The 20,653-nt window shown below is 43.3% G+C and overlaps 1 protein-coding gene across 1 annotated transcript in view; it reads right to left on the reverse strand.

Moving 5' to 3' along the window:
• MAP3K14 (mitogen-activated protein kinase kinase kinase 14) overlaps nucleotides 1-20,446 on the reverse strand; it is a 38,852-nt gene extending 18,406 nt beyond the window's left edge. The window contains exons 1-4 of the mRNA XM_056548862.1: nucleotides 20,275-20,446; nucleotides 2,412-2,660; nucleotides 2,192-2,264; nucleotides 1,771-1,963 (exon numbers count right to left, since the gene is read on the reverse strand). Of these exons, the coding sequence (XP_056404837.1) occupies nucleotides 1,771-1,963; nucleotides 2,192-2,264; nucleotides 2,412-2,643 (498 nt within the window). The 5' untranslated portion in view covers nucleotides 2,644-2,660; nucleotides 20,275-20,446. The remainder of the gene's footprint in view (nucleotides 1-1,770; nucleotides 1,964-2,191; nucleotides 2,265-2,411; nucleotides 2,661-20,274) is intronic.
• Between the last annotated feature and the right edge of the window lie 207 nt (nucleotides 20,447-20,653).

Raw genomic sequence — 20,653 nt, forward strand, 5'->3', positions numbered from 1 at the left:
AAATGGACAGCAGAGGTCAGCAGAGAGCACTGTACTCGTGATGTCAGCAGAGAGCTCTGTGTTCCAAAAAGAAAATAATTTCCTCGGTAGTATTCAGCAGCTAATAAGTACTGAAAGGATTAAGATTTTTAAATAGAAGTCATTTACAAATCTGTTTAACTTTCTGGCACCATTTGATTTTAAAAAAAATAAAAAATTTCCACCGGAGTACCCCTTTAAAATCAACCTCTTCAAAAGAAGGGTAATGTATAGATAAGTTAAAGTTTTTATTAATGTAAATAATGCAGTATTCCGCTGGCTTTCTAGCGTCCCAGAATTTTCAGTATGATATCAATTGGCAGAAGTTTCGCTCATGGGCTCTTTGCAGTCGCAGCTCATCTACTTTTTACATTCCATTTTAAAGGTATGTTCACATGTACTAAATATGCTGCAGATTTTATCACTGATTAACCAGCATAAAATCTGCAGAATATACAGCATGTGTCAACATACCCAGTCAACAGAGGGGAGACACAACTAATGCATACAATAGGTTTAGAGAAAAAAGTATGGCAAATACAAGCAGATTATAACTGCACCTGCTCAGCATAAGATGAAGTTCTTGTTTCAGACTGGATTCAGTGGTCGGACAGCTATAAGACCTGGTGCCTCCTATATACATCCAGACATGGCTGGCCGTTCACCAAGATCAAGGAAAAAACCTGATATTCCTGGTAACAGCTTAACGTTTCTTTCTTTATTCAGTATGCATGAAAAAGTAAGATAATGACAAAAAATGATGACTCGTTTTGAGCTATATACAGCTGTTAGTCATGCCCATGACTACGAGCAGCACATAGCTCGAAACGCGTCAGCATTTGCTTCTGTTTTACATAAAAAATGTTTGTCCTTATTTTAAAAGGACATCTGCAGTGTAAAGACAATTATCCCCTATCCACAGGATAGAGGATAAGTGTCTGATTGCGGGGGTCCGAACGCTGGGACCCCCCGCGATCTCCTTCACAATTGACGACATGCGATCTCCTGCACAGTCGACGACATGCGATCTGCACAGTAGACGACACGAAAGTGTCTTTATACTGCAGATGTCTCTTAAAGGGGTATTCCAGGAAAAAACGTTTTTTTATATATCAACTGGCTCCAGAAAGTTAAACAGATTTGTAAATTACTTCTATTAAAAAATCTTAATCCTTTCAGTACTTATGAGCTTCTGAAGTTAAGGTTGTTCTTTTCTGTCTAAGTGCTCTCTGATGACACGTGTCTCGGGAAACGCCCAGTTTAGAAGAAGTTTGCTATGGGGATTTGCTTCTAAACTGGGCGGTTCCCGAGACACGTGTCATCAGAGAGCACTTAGACAGAAAAGAACAATCTTAACTTCAGAAGCTCATAAGTGCTGAAAGGATTAAGATTTTTTTTATAGAAGTAATTTACAAATCTGTTTAACTTTCTGGAGCCAGTTGATATATATATAAAAAAGTTTTTTCCTGGAATACCCCTTTAACCTTTCATGCATATCGAATAAAGAAAGAAATTTTAATCTTTTACCAGGTATCTTGTGTGTTTGGGAGCTGAAAACCATTTTGGTTCCTGATCTTGGTGTACTTACAGGATCTGGCCTGCTCTATAGTCCGAGCTCTTCAACACATCATTGGATGCCGCTTTGTCCTTGGAGCACATCTATACTGGGTATTGGGCAGAGTTGTGTTTCTCTCCCCTTTTTTCTGTTATGACTGGCAGCGCTCTAATGTGTTTAGGCCTATCTGACATTACCTGGACAGGTATTGGTGTGCGTGTCTCCTGTTCTGGCATTGTCTGGCTTCTTTTGGCTGATGTGGCGCTGTTATTCTTAGCGTTCCTTTTCCGCCTCTTTTTCTTGCTTTTTGGGAATCGCGGTGGTTGCGCCAATTTGCCTTCAGTCGCATTAACCACGTTATTTGGGATATGCTCATTGCTTTCCGTGAAACTGCGAGAAAGAAAAAGGGGAACATGATGATGTCTGTGAGAGCAGCCATCTTTATTCTAAAAAAGTGTAAAGCAACACCAGTGCCAAGGGCATCATCGTGATACGAAGGTTGCAGATAGCATTTATAATAACATTATTTATCTATATCAAAAAATTGTTATATCTGTGAAAACTGCAACTACAGGTAAGTAGAAAAGGAAAGTAAAATGACCAGGATAGGTGAGTTACCTGTACTGCTTGGAATCTGTGATGTACAGGGGACCTTCAGGGGATGTTGGGCAGATCTCCTGATTATTCTCACCTAGAATGGGATATAGAACATTTGTTAATAAGGATATATATAAGGGATGGGTTGACTGAAGAGGTTTGACATGGTTAAAAAGATTTTATCCCACCAACAACACAGGATTGTGACAAATAAATGCAATATAAGAAGACAAGCTCTTACATTCTGGTTGTGCTATGATGGAGATTCCCAGGGCCGAGCTCTCTTTGGTCTCTGTGGCTGTTCCCTGCAGCAGCAGTTTGGCCCAGTGTCCATCTTTATTCTGGAGAAGAACTTCAGGTATTCCTTCAACCTTTATTTTTTCTACTGACTCAATAGACTTTATGAGCTTGTGGGGGTGCACAGGGGTCTTGGTGGAGACTGGGGATTGACCTTCGTGGCAGTCTATGGCCATGTTGTTTTCTCTTTAGCCTGAAGACATATGACAGTATGAGACATGCAGCATTCCTATAGACAACAAAGCATTTCTACACTCGACAGTGTACTAGTCTAGGATTATCTAATGTCCATTCACATCTTTACAATACAAGAGGAGTCCAGATATAACCACTTGTAGTCAGACACAATACACTTTATATGGAAATGGAGACAAGTAGGGAATCCTAAGATGAGTTGGTTAAAAAAGAAACAACCATCTTGGCTTACATTACCAACCAACACCACGAATCTTTGTTTCACGTCTAAACAAAACAAAGGTTCTTTACCGTCTACAGTTACATAGTAAGTAGGGTTGGAAAAAAGACACATGTCCATCAAGTTCAACCAAGGAAGTGAAGAGAAGAGGTATACGTGTATAAGGCTAAGTTTCCACTTGGGTTTTTCTGGCAGTTTTTGGAATACTACCACTGCAGTTTTTGAGCCAAAGTCAGAAGTGGATCCATAAGGGAGGAGAAGTGTAAGTCCTTTCTTTATATGCCCTATTCCTTTTCAATACACTTCTGGCTTAGCCTAAAGGGGAGGGCACGTGATTCTATATTTCTGCATTAGCATTAATGTTATTTTGTTCATAGTTTTATAAATCCAAGTAAATCCAAAGACAAACTTATTCTAAAAGCGAACATCATCTTCCTCTTCAACGTTATAATTTCTGTTAGCAAGCATACCTATTGCTGATTCAAGCATTTTCCTTTGTTACGCATAAAACATTGTCAGTAATATGATAGGATTGGACGGGTAAGGCTGGCCAGGCTGGTTTAGAAAAAAGAAAAGTGGATTTTCGTTTCCTCATGTCATTGCTGCAACACCATAATCCGGAGCACATGGCCCAAGATGCCCTCACTTCTCCATTTATAGTACTCTTTAACTTGTACTTCTCTTTATTCCTAAAATGACCAAACATTTACTAATAATTTGAAGAGAAGTAAGATATTGCTTGATCTGTATAAGAAATAAATCTGGATTGAAGGTCACATCTTCACTTGTGTATGTGGCTATTACTACTTTACATCTCTTCCCAGCATCTTTTTGACAGCAAAGACATACAGACTTGCATCTGTTTTGGGGCCCCTGTATGAGGGAGTGCTAAGACCAGGTTGACAGCATTCCTTATACTAGTGAGCATCAGAACTTTTGCGGGAATCCGCAAGCACAATACTCATAAGGAGACAGGGCTAACAAGAACCAAGTCCTCCTGTCCCATATCGTGAGAGATGTGGTCGTACGGTATTAACCTGCACTAATGTATTCTTCGCTATAGTGCTCCCTCTCCTCTATATATATGCTCCTGCTTGACACCGAAGCTATTTTCTCGCTTGACATGCCCATTTAGTTGCCAAACACATATCCTGAATGGAATTCTTTTTCATCAGAGGTTGACTAGACTAGACTAGAGTAGTGGTGTGTCTCCTCGGTGTAATGGGTCTCCTGACATATGGAAATTGTGAGCTGCTTTGCATATCACAGTATGAAACAAGCAAAGGTTTTATATGTCTGCCTCTGGAGGACCCGTCTAGTTTTGCCTTACACAGACAACCCAGTGAATGGATTATGTGTAATGTTTAATTTCACCTGTGGCGGTGCAGTGGAAGGATTGAAGACCTGCTGGCAAGTTCCTCAAAGATTACAGCTGATCACTGACTGTAATAGCAGGTGGGCATGTAATGTCCCAGTACAGAACATGTGTCATTTCAGAGAACCGGCGCGCGCGCCCTAGAGAGCGTGGCCGCGCGCGCCGGGACGGGACAGAAGGAGGACGGGGCTGGTGAGTGACATGGGGCGCGATCCGAGGGCGGGCACGTCCCGTGCCTCGAATCGCGTCCCTTCCGGTGACACGGGAGCAGCTCTCGCGGTCAGCGGTGCCGACCGGAGCGCTGCATGTGGAGGCACGGCGCGAGCGCTCCGGGGAGGCAGCGGGACCCGGAGCGCTCGCGGCGTGCCTCCACATGCAGCGCTCCGGTCGGCACCGCTGACAGCGAGCGCTGCTCCCGTATCACCGGAGGGGACGCGATCCGAGGCATCGCGCCCCATGTCACTCACCTGCCCCGTCCTCCTTCTGTCCCGTCCCGGCACGCGCGGCCCCGCTCTCTAGGACGCGCGCGCGCCGGCTCTCTGAAATTTAAAGGGTCCGTGCGCCACTAATTGGTGCTTGGCCCAATCAGTGCAATCACGTCCCTACACTATATTAACCCACTTTCCCTTCCTGTCCCTGCCGAATCTTGTTGCCTTGTGCCAGTGAAAGCTTTCCCATGTGTCCTTTGCCTGTGTATCCAGACCCTTGCCGTTGCCCTTGACTACGAACCATTGCTGCCTGTCCTGACCTTCTGCTACGTCTGACCTTGCCTTTTGCCTAGTCCTTCTGTACTGCGCCTGACTCAGCAGTCAGTGAGGTTGAGTCGCTATTGGGTGGAAAGACCTGGGGGTTACCTGCCGCTGCAAGTCCATCCCGCTTTGCGGCAGGCTCTGGTGAAAACCAGTAACCCCTTAGATTCCGTTCCCCTGGTACGGCCCACGCCATCACCTCACTGACATAGAGGATCCACTACCTGTGTCTAACCCGCATACCACTCCGGATCCTGACAACATGGTTCTGTACTACACTTAGGCCCTGTCAGGTTGAGTCCTCATTCCAGTAAGTCAAAAGTCTATGTCTGCTGTCACTACAAGTAGTCAAGTCCTGCACATAGTCAAACCTCAGGATAATTATCTAAAGTCTATTACCAGTCTAATTGGTCCCAGCAAGCTGCGAGGTCCTTCTGTGTTCCTGGCTACCTCTCTGGGAATCTGGCCTAGCTGTGAATAAAATTCCATCTGTCTAAACTCAGTAAGGCCTCCGATAAACCATACCTGGTTGTGGACTCTCCATTCACTACCTAGCCATTGGAATAACGGAGATACTGTTCATGTGTTTCTGGTACCCAAAAACCACTCTGGCATCACGAACATTAGGGGTTAATAACACCTTAGCCCTGGGGTTAATACCATCTTGCCCCATCCACCTACACCCCGTGGTCCCGCCATCACCATTGGTCACCACAGACACTTTGGGGGAGATTTATGAAAACCTGTCCAGAGGAAAAGTTGACTAAATGCCCATAGCAACCAATCAGATTGCTTCGTTTTTTTTTTTTTTGTTTTTTTTTTTAAAGGGCCTCTGAAAAATGAAAGAAGCGATCTGATTGGTTGCTATGGGCAACTCAGCAACTTTTCCTCTGGACGGGTTTTGATAAATCTTCCCCTTTGTGATTATCTTATTGTCAAGGGACCTTCTATCAAGTAGAAATTGTCCAAAGCAGAGCAACCCTTTAAATAGCATTTCCACCCTAATAGAAAAGTCACATTGCAAATTCATCAATGAAATTGGTACCCACAATTTCCCTGATGTTCCCCAATATTCCCCGATGATTTATAAGCCCACACAAAAGATCCAACTAGCCACTGGACAAACAGTTTGCTGGCTTTTACACAGGCCGATTATTGGGAACAAGCATTTCTATTAATGCTTATTTAGCCGATAACTGACCCATGTAAAAGGGTCTTTACCAACAAGGCACCATGCCTTATTTCATAGGTTATAATGTACAGTTGTCAATACACAGCACATAGATTTAATGGCGGTCAAAGTTTACCAGGCGCAATGCAACTCTTCAAGTGTCAATGTACTTTCAGCCCAGTTACCCTTTAAGAATACCAGTTACAATACCCAAAGAAATATTAGTCATAGTGATCCATAAAATTGCCAGCCCCCAAGCTGTGTTCTCTTACGCCTGCAGTTGTCAATGCATGATGGGAGCTGTAGTTTTGAAACAAATGAAGAGCCACTGCTTAGGGTTCATTGTCCTAGGCGAGTGATGGCGAACCTATGGCACGCATGCAACAGGTGGCACGCCAAGCCCCCTCTGTGGGCACGTGGCCATAGTTTGCCATCAGCCCATTCGGGACATCCCTGTGTCCCGAAAGATCTTTTCGAGACACAAGGATGTCCCTGGTTACCTTTCTGCGGCCCCGCGTTAACTTTAAAAATGCAGGGGCCGCAGGGAGGTAGCGCACGCACGGAACTATACTGCACCTAATGTGGGGGAACTATACTGTACCTAATGTGGGGGAACTATACTGCACCTAATGTGGGGGAACTATACTGCACCTAATGTGGGGGAACTATACTGCACCTAATGTGGGGGAACTATACTGCACCTAATGTGGGGAGTTATACTGCACCTAATGTGGGGAGCTATACTGCACCTAAAGTGGGGAGCTATACTGCCAACCTAATGTGGGGGAACTGTACTGAACCTAATGTGGGGAAACTATACTGCCAACCTAATGTGGGGGAACTATACTGCACCTAATGTGGGGGAACTACAACCTAATGTGCGGGGACTATACTGCACCTAATGTGGGGGAACTATACTGCACCTAATGTGGGGGGAACTACAACCTAATGTGGGGGACCTATACTGCACCTAATGTGGGGAGCTATACTGCACCTAATGTGGGGGGAACTATACTGCCAACCTAATGTGGGGGAACTATACTGCACCTAATGTGAAGGGAACTATACTGCACCTAATGTGGGGGGAACTACAACCTAATGTGGGGGATTTATACTGCCACCATAATGTGGGAGACTATACTGCACTTAATGTGGGGGGACTTATACTGCCAGCCTAATGTGGGAGATTTATACTGCCAGCCTAATGTGGGGGATTTATACTGCCAGCCTAATGTGGGAGAACTGTGCTGCCAATCTAATGTGGGGGAACTACAACCTAATGTGGGGGAACTGTAAACTATCAATAAAAAAAAACAAGTTTGGATCATTGAACTCTGTTGTGTTCTTTTAAAACAAAAGATGTTAATTAGTTATGGCAACTGTATGAGTTGTTTTTTCTAAACTTAAACCTCAGTATTCTGATTTAATTGCTGTCCGGGCATACTGGGAGTTGTAGTTTTGCAACAGCTGGAGGCACTCTGATTGGAAAACACTGTCCTAGGCAGTGGGACAGCTACATCCTATATGGCTTACTCCCCTGCCTGACCCTTGTTCTAGCCCCATAAAGACTACATAACATTCCTTTATCTTCACATAACATTCCTTTATCTTTTTTTTGTGTCAAAACTTGTTCTACTTCATCTGCAGAAGTAAAATCTACATGTGCATAGATGCTAGGCCCAGGGGTTTTCTCAATGCATCAATGTCCTATAATACAGAATAACCCATAAACATAATGTTACCTTCTGATTCCTATAAATGTGTCAACTGAAAAAACAACCTGCATACACTAAGCCCACTCACATATATGTAAACAGACACACTTACTCAGACAGCTGTCTGCTTATTCCATGTGCTTGAAACCTGAAAGAGCTGAGTAGTGACTGCTTTCAGTTTCTGTAGGAAGGTCAGTGAAGCCTGCCAGTAACAGGGCCTCCTCCTGCATGCTCGCCTGTCTCCTCCTTTCCAGCCCCCCTTACCCACCTTACTCTCCTGGCTTCTCTTCTTTTTTTTTTTGCCCACGCCCCTTCATCCTGTTCACTTCTATACTTAGCTGCTTTTCTTCTAGTGCTTTTGAATTACTTTTAACCCTTATTTTTGCTTATTAGAGTGCAAACCTAATAACAACTATTGACTGTTTTATAAAGGCCTGCGTCTCAATTTCTATATGTTCTTCTGACAGGTTTTAAGGGCAAAGACCCTGGAGGATATTAGAAGTGAAGATTATATTAGGGACAGATACCTAGTGTTGTTCCCTCCATGTATGGGCTTTACATATCATTCTGGATGGGTTTGGTAATAAGGGTTGATTTGTTTATATCTCCTGCTTGAGATTCTATAGCTAACAGGTTAAAGGGGTATTCCGGGTAAAAACATTTTAAGATGTCTGATCGCATGGGGCCCGCTGCTGAGACCCCCCCCCCCCCCCCCCCCCCCCCCCGTGATCTCCCTGCAGCACCCGCATTCTATGCCGGTGCTGAATCTCCAGTTTCAGAAACCTCCGAGTTTTCGGGGGGAGGTGACGTCACGCCACACCCCTCCATTCATGTCTATGGGAGGGGGCATGACAGCCGACACGTGCCCAGTCCCGGAAACCCGGAGGTTTCCGAAACTGGAAATTCAGCACCAGCATAGAATGTGGGTGCTGCAGGGAGATCGCGGGGGGTCTCAGCAGCGGGCCCCCCGCGATCAGACATCTTATCCCCTATCCTTTGGATAGGGGATAAAATATTTTTGCCCGGAATACCCCTTTAATACATGCACCAGGAGTGAGATATCCATTTCTATTGTGAAAAGGTGAAGGGTATGGTGGTCGATGGACGCTATGTGTCACCAAGGCTTCTGCCTTTCGTGAAGTAAGAGCCGATATTATTCAGTGTCTGTGCTGCGATGCCGTCTGACACTAATACTGTAGTATGGCTGGAAGGCCAATCCGGGTCGACTCATACTGGGAATGACCAAGTGCAGGGTGGGGGTCATTCCCCACAATCCAGGCCGCTTTTGTTGGCCTTAAAGCTAGGCTGCTTCACCAGCTGAGGGGGATTTGCTATTTGCAGCTCACAGAGTAAGAGAAAGCTGTGTGCGGAGTTCTTCCCTCTGGTTGCTCCTAGAGTGGAAGCTGCTGAATAGCCTAGATGGAGGCTTGGAAAAGTCTTGCGTAAGTGCCGCATGTCACGAACTCAGGTGTGAACAAACACCAAGGAAATACAGGTGGACTTTATGTTTTCCTTTGTTCTAAGTTTAAAGACTGTTTTGCTGTATGCTCAAGTGTGAATAAAACACTGGACTTTGATTTAAAAACGCTGCCTCCTTAACTCAATACTGCAACCGCACCTGTCTGCAAGAGCGAGTCATCACACTATCTAAGGGACCCCCCATTTTGCAGTATGAAGGTTTTGCAGTTCTTTAACCCCTTAAGGACCTGAGGTTTTTCCACTTTTGTTTTTTCCCTCCTTACATTTAAAAAAATCCTAATTCTTTCAATTTTGCACCTAAAAAATCCATATGATGGCTTATTTTTAGCGCCACCAATTCTACTTTAAAATGACATGTCATGTTACCCAAGAATCTACAGCAAAATGAGAAAAAAAAATCATTGTGCGACAAAATTGAAGAAATATTGCCATCTTGTAACTTTTGGGGGGCTTCCATTTCTACACAGTACATTTTTCGGTAAAAATGACACCTTATCTTTATTCTGTAGGTCCATATGATTAACCCCCCCCCCCCCCCCCCCAGGAGGCTATACCATGCAATCTTTTGATTGCATACACTGTTCAATGCTATGCCATAGCATAGCATTGATCAGTGTTACCGGTGCTCTGCTGCAAGCATGGAGCAGTAGAACGCCGATCAGACGACGAGGAGGCAGGTGAGGACCCTCCCATCGTCCAGTAAGCTAATTGGGACATTGTGATTCTGTCATGATAGTCCCGATCAGCTCCGCTGAGCTGCCAGGATAGTTTTACTTCCAGTTTAGAAGGGTTAATGCCGGGCATCGGCAGTGCTCAGCATTAGCTGTGGGTCCTGGCTGCCCGTAGCAAATGGGACCCACAGGGTTTAACCCATTCTCCGCTCATGAGAACGGTTTAAACCTAGTTAGCAGTATCAAGGCGTACAGGCATGCCCTAAGTCCTTAAGGACTCGGGAATGGGGGCGTACCCGTACGCCCTGCGTCCTTACCTGGTTAAACATATGTTTATAGGGATACTCCGGTGGGGAAAAAAAAATTTCAGGTCAACTGATTCCAGAAAGTTAAACAGATTTGTAAAATATTTCTATTTAAAAAAATCTTAATCCTTCCAGCACTTATCAGCTGCTGTATGCTACAGGGGAAGTTGAGTTGTTCGTACTGTCTGACCACAGTGCTCTCTGCTGACACCTCTGTACATGTCAGGAACTGTCCAGAATAGGAGCAAATCCCCATAGCAAACCTCTCCTGCTCCCGACAGTTTCTGACACGGATAGGGGTGTCAGCAAAGAGCACTGTGGTCAGACAGAAAGGAACAACTCAACTTCCTCTGTAGTATACAGCAGCTAAGTACTGGAAGGATTTAGATTTTTTTTTTATAGAAGTTATTTACAAATCTGTTAAACTTTTTGATTTGAAAAAACTTTTCCACCGGAGTACTCTTTAATCAGGCTCCAAAAGTGAAGCTTCACCTTGGTTAGCACTGATGCCTTGCAGCGCTGGTATCCTAAGTTTAAATCCCACCAAGGACAACATCTGCAACGAGTTTGTATGTTCTTCCTGTGTTTGCGTTGGTTTCCTCTGAATGCTTTGGTTTCTTCCCACACTCCAATATATAAATTCATTGTGAACCCCAATGGTGACAGGGACAGATTTGAGTGTACAACGCCTGGGAATAGGTGCGTCCTATAACTAAAAGATTATTATTATTCTGGAAGCCCAAATAATGTAATGGATATGGACAGATATAACACCCCTTTCACATCTGGAAGTGTGACCTAAAAAAGTTAACATTGCTTGAACTACGCCTTGTATGACCGCCCTCCCTCCCCCTCTCTGCCTCCTAGACCAGATCTGCAGTTCTTGAGAAATGTTTTTTTGTGATTCTGGAAAGTGTATCTATGTAATAAACAGGAAGCAGGAGGCAGAAAAGCACTGTGCACAGTCACCTGAATCGGGTTTTCTCAACCCAAAAGTTAAAATTAAACAGATTTATTTTTAGCTTTAAAGGATTTATTAGGTTTCATGTTATAGTCCAATATAGGTTAAAGGGGTATTCCAGGAAAAAACTTTTTTTTATAGATCAACTGGCTCCAGAAAGTTAAACAGATTTGTAAATTACTTCTATTAAAAAATCTTAATCCTTTCAGTACTTATGAGCTTCTGAAGTTAAGGTTGTTCTTTTCTGTCTAAGTGCTCTCTGATGACACGTGTCTCTGGAAACGCCAAGTTTAGAAGCAAATCCCCATAGCAAACCTCTTCTTATCTGGGCGTTTCCCGGGACAGGTGTCATCAGAGAGGACTTAGACAGAAAATAACAACCTTAATTTCAGAAGCTCATAAGTACTGAAAGGATCAAGATTTTTAAAATAAGTAATTTTCAAATCTGTTTAACTTTCTGGAGTCAGTTGATATATAAAAAAAAAGTTTTTTCCTGGAATACCCCTTTAAAGCAGACCTGTCAGAATCTAAATAGTTAAAATAAAGCGATGGCTACATAGGACTCCCCATAAGGATTCTGGGTTTGTCTTTATCTCCATTGTCCTTTCCAGAGCTAAGGTATAAGCTTTTTAGTAAATATATATAAAATCTATCAATAGGGAAGATTTATCAAAACCTGTACAGAGGAAGAGTTATCCATAGCAACAATCAGATTTCTCCTTTTCTTTTTAACAAGGCCAGTTCCACAAGGCCACATCCCCTTCTATTTTCAGCTTACAATATCTTCATCACAAATGGATCGGGCTATGACAACAATATGAGGATGGGATATGAAGTCAAAAGCTTCCTCCTTTTTTGTTTTTGTGATTTTCCTCCCCAACAAGGATTAGGAAGGAAAAACCAGGCAACGCCGGGTACTCAGCTAGTATGTAAATGAAGCTTAAGTGCCCAGGGGGCATTCCCCAGCATGGCAAGAGCCCAGGGTTTAGACAGCTCCTCACCTCTTTTTCACAGTAACCTCTGTCAATAAAAGAAGGTTAGGCATTGCGCATGGAACTTAATTTTACATATTATAAAATGTATTATGTTGGCAACTGAAAACACCATGGAGATACAAAATGAAAAATAAAGTGTGTCCAGAATCCTGCTGAGAATCCCTTTCTAGTCATGGTCTTATTTTACCCCAATTATCCTTCAACACTTGTGGTTGGGCTTAAAAGGATTGTACAGTCAGGACAGCCAAACGAGCAGCTCTTGCAGAAATGGTCCAAACAAGGATTACAAAGTCACTAGAGATGAGCGAACTTGCAGTAAATTCGATTCGTCATGAACTTCTCGGCTCGGCAGTTGATGACTTTTCCTGCATAAATTAGTTCAGCTTTCCGATGCTCCGGTGGGCTGGAAAAGGTGGATACATTACTAGGAAAGAGTCTCCTAGGACTGTATCCACCTTTTCCAGCCCACCGGAGCATCGGAAAGCTGAACTAATTTATGCAGGAAAAGTCATCAACTGCCGAGCCGAGAAGTTCGTGACGAATCGAATTTACTGTAAGTTCGCTCATCTCTAATTGCTATCTTAGACCTATTATGGTACATACATTTTAGGAAAAGTATAATTTTAATACCTTTTTATTTATCATCTCTATGCGTCTTATACTGCAAAACTAATTTTCTGTACCTTTTCCTATACTCATGTTACTGATCCCTCGTCCACCGTGTGATGTAGACCATATTTTCTCATTGCCGGGCTCAGCGGTTATGGAGATTAGTCAGCGTGGACAGCAGGATATGCTTCTTATGAGTAAGTGACTCAGAATGCCTGGGCCTCTTACTGACCCTTTTTCTACATTTAGACTTGTTAATGAAAAACAGATCCAATCTTTCCTTCAGTGTATCCCAGTGGCCCTTGGGAAGTAGCTCGCTGAGTATTATAAATTATGGCAGGATATTGAAAATGTAATCTTTTGACAGGACACTAAATTCTGCAACACTGTCCAGTAGGAAAATTGTCCTGTCCGCTGGGATTGCTCTTTAAGTGAGTTTTCCTTTATTCATAGACATACAATATACCTATCATGTGTTCTTGTCTATACTTAGATTTTAAAGGGGTACTCCACTGCTCAGCGTTTGGAACAAACTGTTCCGAACAATGGAGCTGGGAGCTCGTGATGTCATAGCCCTGCCCCCTCATGATGTCACGCCCCGCCCTCTCAATGCAAGTCTATGGGAGGGGCATGACGATTGTCACACCCCTCCCATAGACTTGCAATGAGGGGGCGGGGCGTGATGTAATGAGGGTGTGGGGCTATGATGTCACGAGCTCCCGGCGCCGGCTTCAGCGTTCGGAACAGTTTGTTCCAAACGCTGAGCAGCGGAGTACCCCTTTAAGCATTGTGGTGCAAGGCGATTCGTTTTTCTCTGAGCTAATATTCTTATCTTATAACAACTGTTTGCTGTATGTCCCTGTAACATGACTCCAGAAGATAAAACCCAATGGTATTAAGCTGCTGAGTCTTTTCAGGTAGAAGTGGATCTACTCTAAAAATTAAATTTGAATATATTTTTTATTTAATTACACATTAGACTCTATACATCATAGTGACAAAGTAAAAACAGAATGTTAAAAAATCTTTACTGATTTATTGGAAAGAAAAAATTATAATCTTGTAGTGACATAAGTATTCAGACCCTTTACCCTTTTCAGACCCTTGGCAGTGATTCCAGACTCCAGTCTTCTTGGAGATGACATCGCAAGGTTTGCCAACCTGGATTTAGGGATTTTCTGCCATTCTTCTCTGCAGTGCAGGTTGGATGGGAACGTCGGTGGAAGCCATTTTCAGGTCTCTCCAGAGAGGTTCCTTTGGGGTTCAAGTCAGGGCTCTGGCTGGACCACTAAAGGACATTTGGGAAGATTCATTAAAACCTGTGTATAGGAAGAATGTTGTAGTTGCCCATAGCAACCAATCAGATTGTTTCTTTTGTTTTTAACTAGGCCTCTGAAAAATGAAAGAAGCAATCTGGTTGGTTGCTATGGACAACTGCTCCACTTTTCCTTTGCACAGGTTTTGATAAATCTCCTCATATTGTCCCTAAGTCCCTGCTGTGTTACTCCTTGGCTGTGTGCTTAGGGTCATTGGGGGAGATTTGTCAAAACCTGTCCAGAGCAAAAGATGCTGAATTGCCCATAGCAACCAATCAGATCGCTCCTTTCATTTTTCAGAGGCCTTTTCAAAAATGAAAGTGATCTGATTGGTTGCTATGAGTAACTCAGCCACTTTTCCTCTGGACAGGTTTTGATAAATCTCCCCCTTTGTCTTTCCAAATGCTGTCCAGTCGTCTGGATTTACCAATCAAGGGGTAAAAAAAAACCTCTCAGATGATCAAGAGAAATGGGAGACCCCAGAGCAAAATGTCAAGTGGTATACCAAATGGTCTGAATACTTATGTCTATGGAAAATGTTATTTTTCCATAAATTAGCTAAATTGTCAAATTCAATTTTCACATTCTCAATATGGGGTACGGAGTACAGATTAATGGAGAAACATTTCCATTTTTTTATATTTCTGCAAAAGGCCACAACATAAGAAAATGTGGAAGACTGCTTCAATTTAGGCTGCGTTCACACAGCCATCTAGACCCGTCCCGTTTTTCCATCAATAACTAAACACATCAGTTTTTCAGAAGCTTTCAGCCCTAGAATCAGAGCTGTCTTTGTGTAGGTCCCCATTGTAAAATTGTATCTCTCCTATGTTTTTATAACTGATAGGCCATGTTCACGTGTCAGAATTGATTTTAATGTCCTATTGATTTTAATGGGATTCTGCTGCACTGTTCCGAACACTGGAGTCAGCTCGTGATGGCATGCCCCTTCCCATAGACTTGCATTGAGGGGGAGGGGGTGTTACATTGTGAGGGGGCGGAGCTAAGATGTCACGAGCTCCTGGCTCCAGCGTTTGGAATAGTCTGTTCCAAATGCTGAGCAGCTGAGTACCCCTTTAATTCATGTGGTGAAAACTGTGTACCTGCACCAGATCTATTACATGGTGCAGGGCCTGGGATAAATCTGGTTCTGATCACATTTCTTCAGTACTCGACTTTGTATGGTACCCCTCTGTGACTTTTTGTGCGACTTTTTTATCCATGTGTGACTTTTTAACAATGCTGTCCACAGTTTCTAAGCCAACTGAGGACTGTAGAATTGTGCCTTAGCGCAGTTGCGCCAAACAATGCGACAAACTGAAGAGTCGCAAATCATAAATTCCTGACCACTGCATGATATCAACTGAAATCACGACTTCCAACGTCACTTTGAAAAAAATTTTCTATTTGGTTTGTCTCTGAAAATAACTGCACCAAAAAATTTAGACAAATTTCTGCCAAAATAATGGAGTAAAAGGTTTTATAAATACCCCTCATGGTCTGCAATGGAAAGTTACATTTAAAAAATTCAGATGTATGGCCTATGCGTGTTTTCGTATAATATTTTCTTTATTGTTGCCCCCTTAGGGTAGGGTCACATGTGCCGTATTTTGCTGCAAATGTACATGTGACATATATGACCCTACTCTTGTAAGGTAAATCAAAGCATAGGACTGCAGGCATTTGTGATAGTTATGCCTTTTTCAGGATGTCCCCAATCACATAAGAGCAAAGCTGGCTGAACCTGACTATTTTGGCAGGATCAGCTGAATATTCTAATTGACAGATGATGTTGGGGAAAATAAGGATTGCGGAAGTAGAATTTTAATCCCCATTCCTGTTTGTCCTCAATGGAGGTAAGCGGCTGGCAGAGGTGTCTGGCAGTGACTTATTCACCATTCACCATTGAGAACACATCTATGCTTGGCCTGTCTAAGCATGCACATTCAGCTGACAGTTAATGAAAGGCCCCGTTCACACTACGGAATTCTCGTGGCTGAATTCTTGTGGAGATTCCGCCTGGCGGCTGCCGCCGGGGGTTCTTCGGCGCTAGGGCCGCGGGGCACTGAGCCGTCACCATTGACGGCTATGCAGTGCTCGCGGAATCCGCACAAAGAATGAACATGTTCTTTTCTTTGCGCGGAACTCTTTCAGCGGTGGAAATGTCCGCCGCTGAAATCCCGCAGTGTGAACGGGTCTCGCGTAGACCCGTTCACACTAATGTTAAAGTTCACACCGCGGAATTGCGCCTGCGGAATTCCTCCCGGAAATTCTGCGGCAATTCCGTAGTGTGAACAGGGCCAAAGAGTCTGGCCTCCTTTAGGCTAAGTTTCCACTTGGTTTTTTTTTGGCAGTTTTTGGAAAACTGCCACTGCAGTTTTTGAGCCAAAGTCAGAAGTGGATCCATAAGGGAAGAGAAGTATAAGTCCTTCTTTTATATTTCCTATTCCTTTTGAATACACTTCTGACTTTGGCTCAAAAACTGCAGTGGCAGATATCCAAAAACTGCCAGAAAAAAAAAAAGTTAGCCTTAGTATTCAGCTGTTCTTATGTAAGACACAACTGTTGGCAGAAATGTATAATTTAAAGTATGTTTAGGCTTTATTACATTGTCTAATTATTATTACAACTTACTCATTTCTAAGGGGATCATATAAGGGGTAGTCCAGTCTGAATGTGGAAATAGATCAGTGATAAAACTGCTGTTTACAATTGATCCAGATTGCACAAGGTTCTAGAACAGCGCAGCTATAAGATTGTTTGTCCATGGGTTAAAGTGGCTTTTTCTAATAGTCACCCTTTATTGGGTCCACTTTTTACGCACTAATATGAAGTTCATGTTACAATATAGACGGACGATTTGTTGCAGACCTGTGCATTATTCTGTATGCTTGTAATGTAAATGGGAATGTCATATCAGAAAATGACCTATTGTTTAAATGAAACAGATTTTTATAGAATTTATTTAAAGGAGACCTCCGGCAAAAACTAACTTATCCCCTATCCACAGGATTGGGGATAAGTATCTGATCGCAGGGGGGTCTGACTGCTGGGGCCCCCCATGATCACTGGGACGGCACCCGGCTCTCAGTGAAGAGCGCGTGCTGCAGACGGCCTGCGTTCCATTCATTTCTATAGGAGTGCCAAAAATACCAGAGTACAGCACTTGGGCATCATCGTTGCTCCCATAGAAATGAATGGAGCACGTGCCGTCTACCAAAAGCTGCAATAAAATCCACATGTATGATATGTAGATTTCCGTGTAGATTTTGAAGCAGATTTGTAGTTTGGTACCATCAGTGAAATTTTTTTCTGGGTTTGAACCAGGACTAATAGTTCACCAATCTGATAGGTAGATCACATACTTGTGCAGATGGATTTCCTGCCGTTTTTCCACATGGAAATTGCCACAGCAGATCTGCAGTAAAGTATATGGGATTTTTTTTAAATCCCATTTACACAGCGAGAAATATCACACCAAATCCTGCACCAAAGTTACAGCAAATCACTATGTGCAATTGCTATAAAAGAAAAGTGCACAAATTTTACTGCAAATGTGCTCAGGATGTTTTTCTGAAGAAAGTTATCAATCTAGTGTGCATTTAGGCTGGGTCCACAAAAAATATTCCAAACACAGATCCATATAAAGTCTTCTCTATGACAAAATCGCATGTTACTTTTGGATTTTTCTTGAAATTGGAATGGATTGTCCTTGAAATCACCAACAAACTTTACCCCTATAGCTACTACACCTCTGCTGCACCTGACAGGGACCTGTGCAGTACCTCTAGTGCTGTGGTTCTCAACCTGGGGTACTTAGCAGTTCTCCAGGGGGTCCTTGAGAAAAAATTTGTAATAGCAGTCACTGGTTACTGGTCTGGACCACTTTGAAAGAAATGGTAGGCTGACGTCACTGCACGAGGAGCGGAGTAGGAGGACAACAAAGGGGAAGCGTGGGCACTGGGCTACTGTGGGCAGTAACTACTTTCCCTGCATAGCAATAGGTCCCCAGACCAGAGGAGCAGTGGAGCACCAAAGCTGGACAGTATGGCGGCTTACAACTATATATGAGGGCAGTTTGGGGGCCTTCAGCTATATTTGGGGGCACAGAGGGGGCCTAACAACTTTATGGGGACACAAAGCTGGTACTGTTACTGTGTGTGACAATAAACATGGGGAGGTTGTAAATAGGTGGGTATTGTACTGCAGAAAGAAGCCTAAAATGTTTGTTTGGCTGGTTTTGTGGAGAAGTCTTGTATGGGAGAAATCTTAATGGCGGTCTAGGCCAGATAGTGAAAAAAAGAAAACAAAAGAAAAAAAAAGAGAACCACTGCTTTAGTGTACATCTCTTAAGTTGTTGTAAACATAAACTCTCATTCCTCGTCCGACACAGTCTGCAGGTCGTACAGAAAAATCGCTAATTGCAACTTCTGTAGGTGTTGGGACATGCTGGGAGTTGTAGTGGACAGCAGGTGTACAGCCTCACATTGCACACTTTGGCTCTTGAAGCATTGTTTAATCGGTATGTAAACAAAGGAGGCAGATGCCAACACTCACAACAAAGATCAGCATTTCACTAAACCAGCACAGTAATATTACACGATAACCACCTGCTGCACCCACACATATTGATAAACAGTAATAACTCTCCCCCGATTTAGAGCTATGTTCACATCCGGAGATTTTTGCAACTGAATATCCAATACATCTCATTTGAATGAGGTTGTTTCTTCAGCAGCTACATGTCTCTTTACAAAGCGCACTCAGAGGTATGTGACGATTGCAGAAAATCTGCCATGTGTGAACATACAATAGTAACAGTAACATATTCAAATAATATCTCACAGGAAGAAGTAAATGCAACAGCCCACTCAGTAGTGCAAGAGTAGATTTGTCATAACAGATAAAGTTACCAGTGGACAGGTCTCTGTATATGAGATGGACATGACCAACAAAGTTTTGCTGGCCACTCTCTAAAGGATCTCATACATAAAGCTGGACATTTTTTTTGCCATCTTTTACCAGGTGATTATCATTTCCATTTTGGACACTTGTATTGATATCTATTTCTTGGCAAATCTGGTCTCCACCAAAAAGGCCAGCCATACATCTCCATTTAGGTTGTCCTAACTATGCAGAAATGCCAACATTTTTCATGTTCAGGCATCTACAAGATCCAGGTGACTAGCCCCGCGGGGGCGTCACAGGCTGTCGCTCAGCTTTTCCAGAAGCAGATATGGCAAATGAATGGTTTGGAAGGAAAAAGACAAAAAATGTATTTGGTTTCAGAAGACCATGACAGCCTCTAGAGCAGTGGTCGCAAACTGTGGCCCTCCAGTTGTTGCAAAACTTCAACTCCCACCATGCCCGGACAGCCGTTGGCTGTCCGGGCAAGGTGGGAGTTGAAGTTTTGCAACATCTGGAGGGCCACAGTTTGAGACCACTGTTCTCGATCAATTGCATTTATCATGTATAGTAAATCAAAGTTGTTACAATATCAATCTCCGATGATAATAAATACTTCATTAACAATAGTTACTGTTAGTAATAGCTGTATATATCCGTCACAGTAACGTTTGTGCTCAGACATTATTCCTGCAGCGGCTTGATAGTTTTACGCTTGCACGTACAAAATGCATGAGTGCTATGTAGAATGCAAATAATCTCATAAATAGACAAGGGCCACGCATCGAATGCTATAAAGTATGCATATGCGAAAGACATGATCGATATGTATAGCTCAGGTAGAAACAAGTAAGGTATAGTCATGCACAGGCAGAGGTGGTGTAATCCTCCTTAGAGGGCGCACATATCTATCATCTCATCTGATGGGTGTCATGCAGTCCCCTTGGACAAACCTATCAGATGTAAAGTTGGAAATAGACACATTTTGCCATCGCATATACGTGCATATGATAAAGCACTTCCTTGTGATTGTTCAATCAAGCATACCTAGTCTGTACGAAGTCTTCATGTACCTGACGTGCCCAGGCTCTAGACCTGCAGTCACACCCCTCAGTAATACACAACCACTACCCGCACTCACCAGCTTCTGTTTTTGCTCTTTTGTGTTGTCTCTCCTTGAACTCGACCCTTGCTTCTTCCTGAGACTCTTCAGGCTCTATACATGTCTCCAGTCTATACTCTTTTCCTCCCTCCCCTTAGTTGTCTGGATACTATCAGAGTTGAAGTTTGCTTTTTTTCTTCTCCTTCCTCAGTCACATCTACAGCCTCACCATACTGTTCCCTCCTCCCCCTCCTCCTCCTCTCATGTGATGATCTCACCCCCCCCCCCCCCTTCCCTCCGCTCAACACTATGACCTTAATTCTGCTCGCTGATTGGCCCACAGCCTCATGGAATTTCCCGGCAAAGGCTAAGCTTCCAAGAAGACAATTGCCAATGGGTCTATAGGCCCTCTGCACCC

The sequence above is a fragment of the Hyla sarda genome, chromosome 12 (genome assembly GCF_029499605.1).
Source record: "Hyla sarda isolate aHylSar1 chromosome 12, aHylSar1.hap1, whole genome shotgun sequence".
Lineage (NCBI taxonomy): Eukaryota > Metazoa > Chordata > Amphibia > Anura > Hylidae > Hyla > Hyla sarda.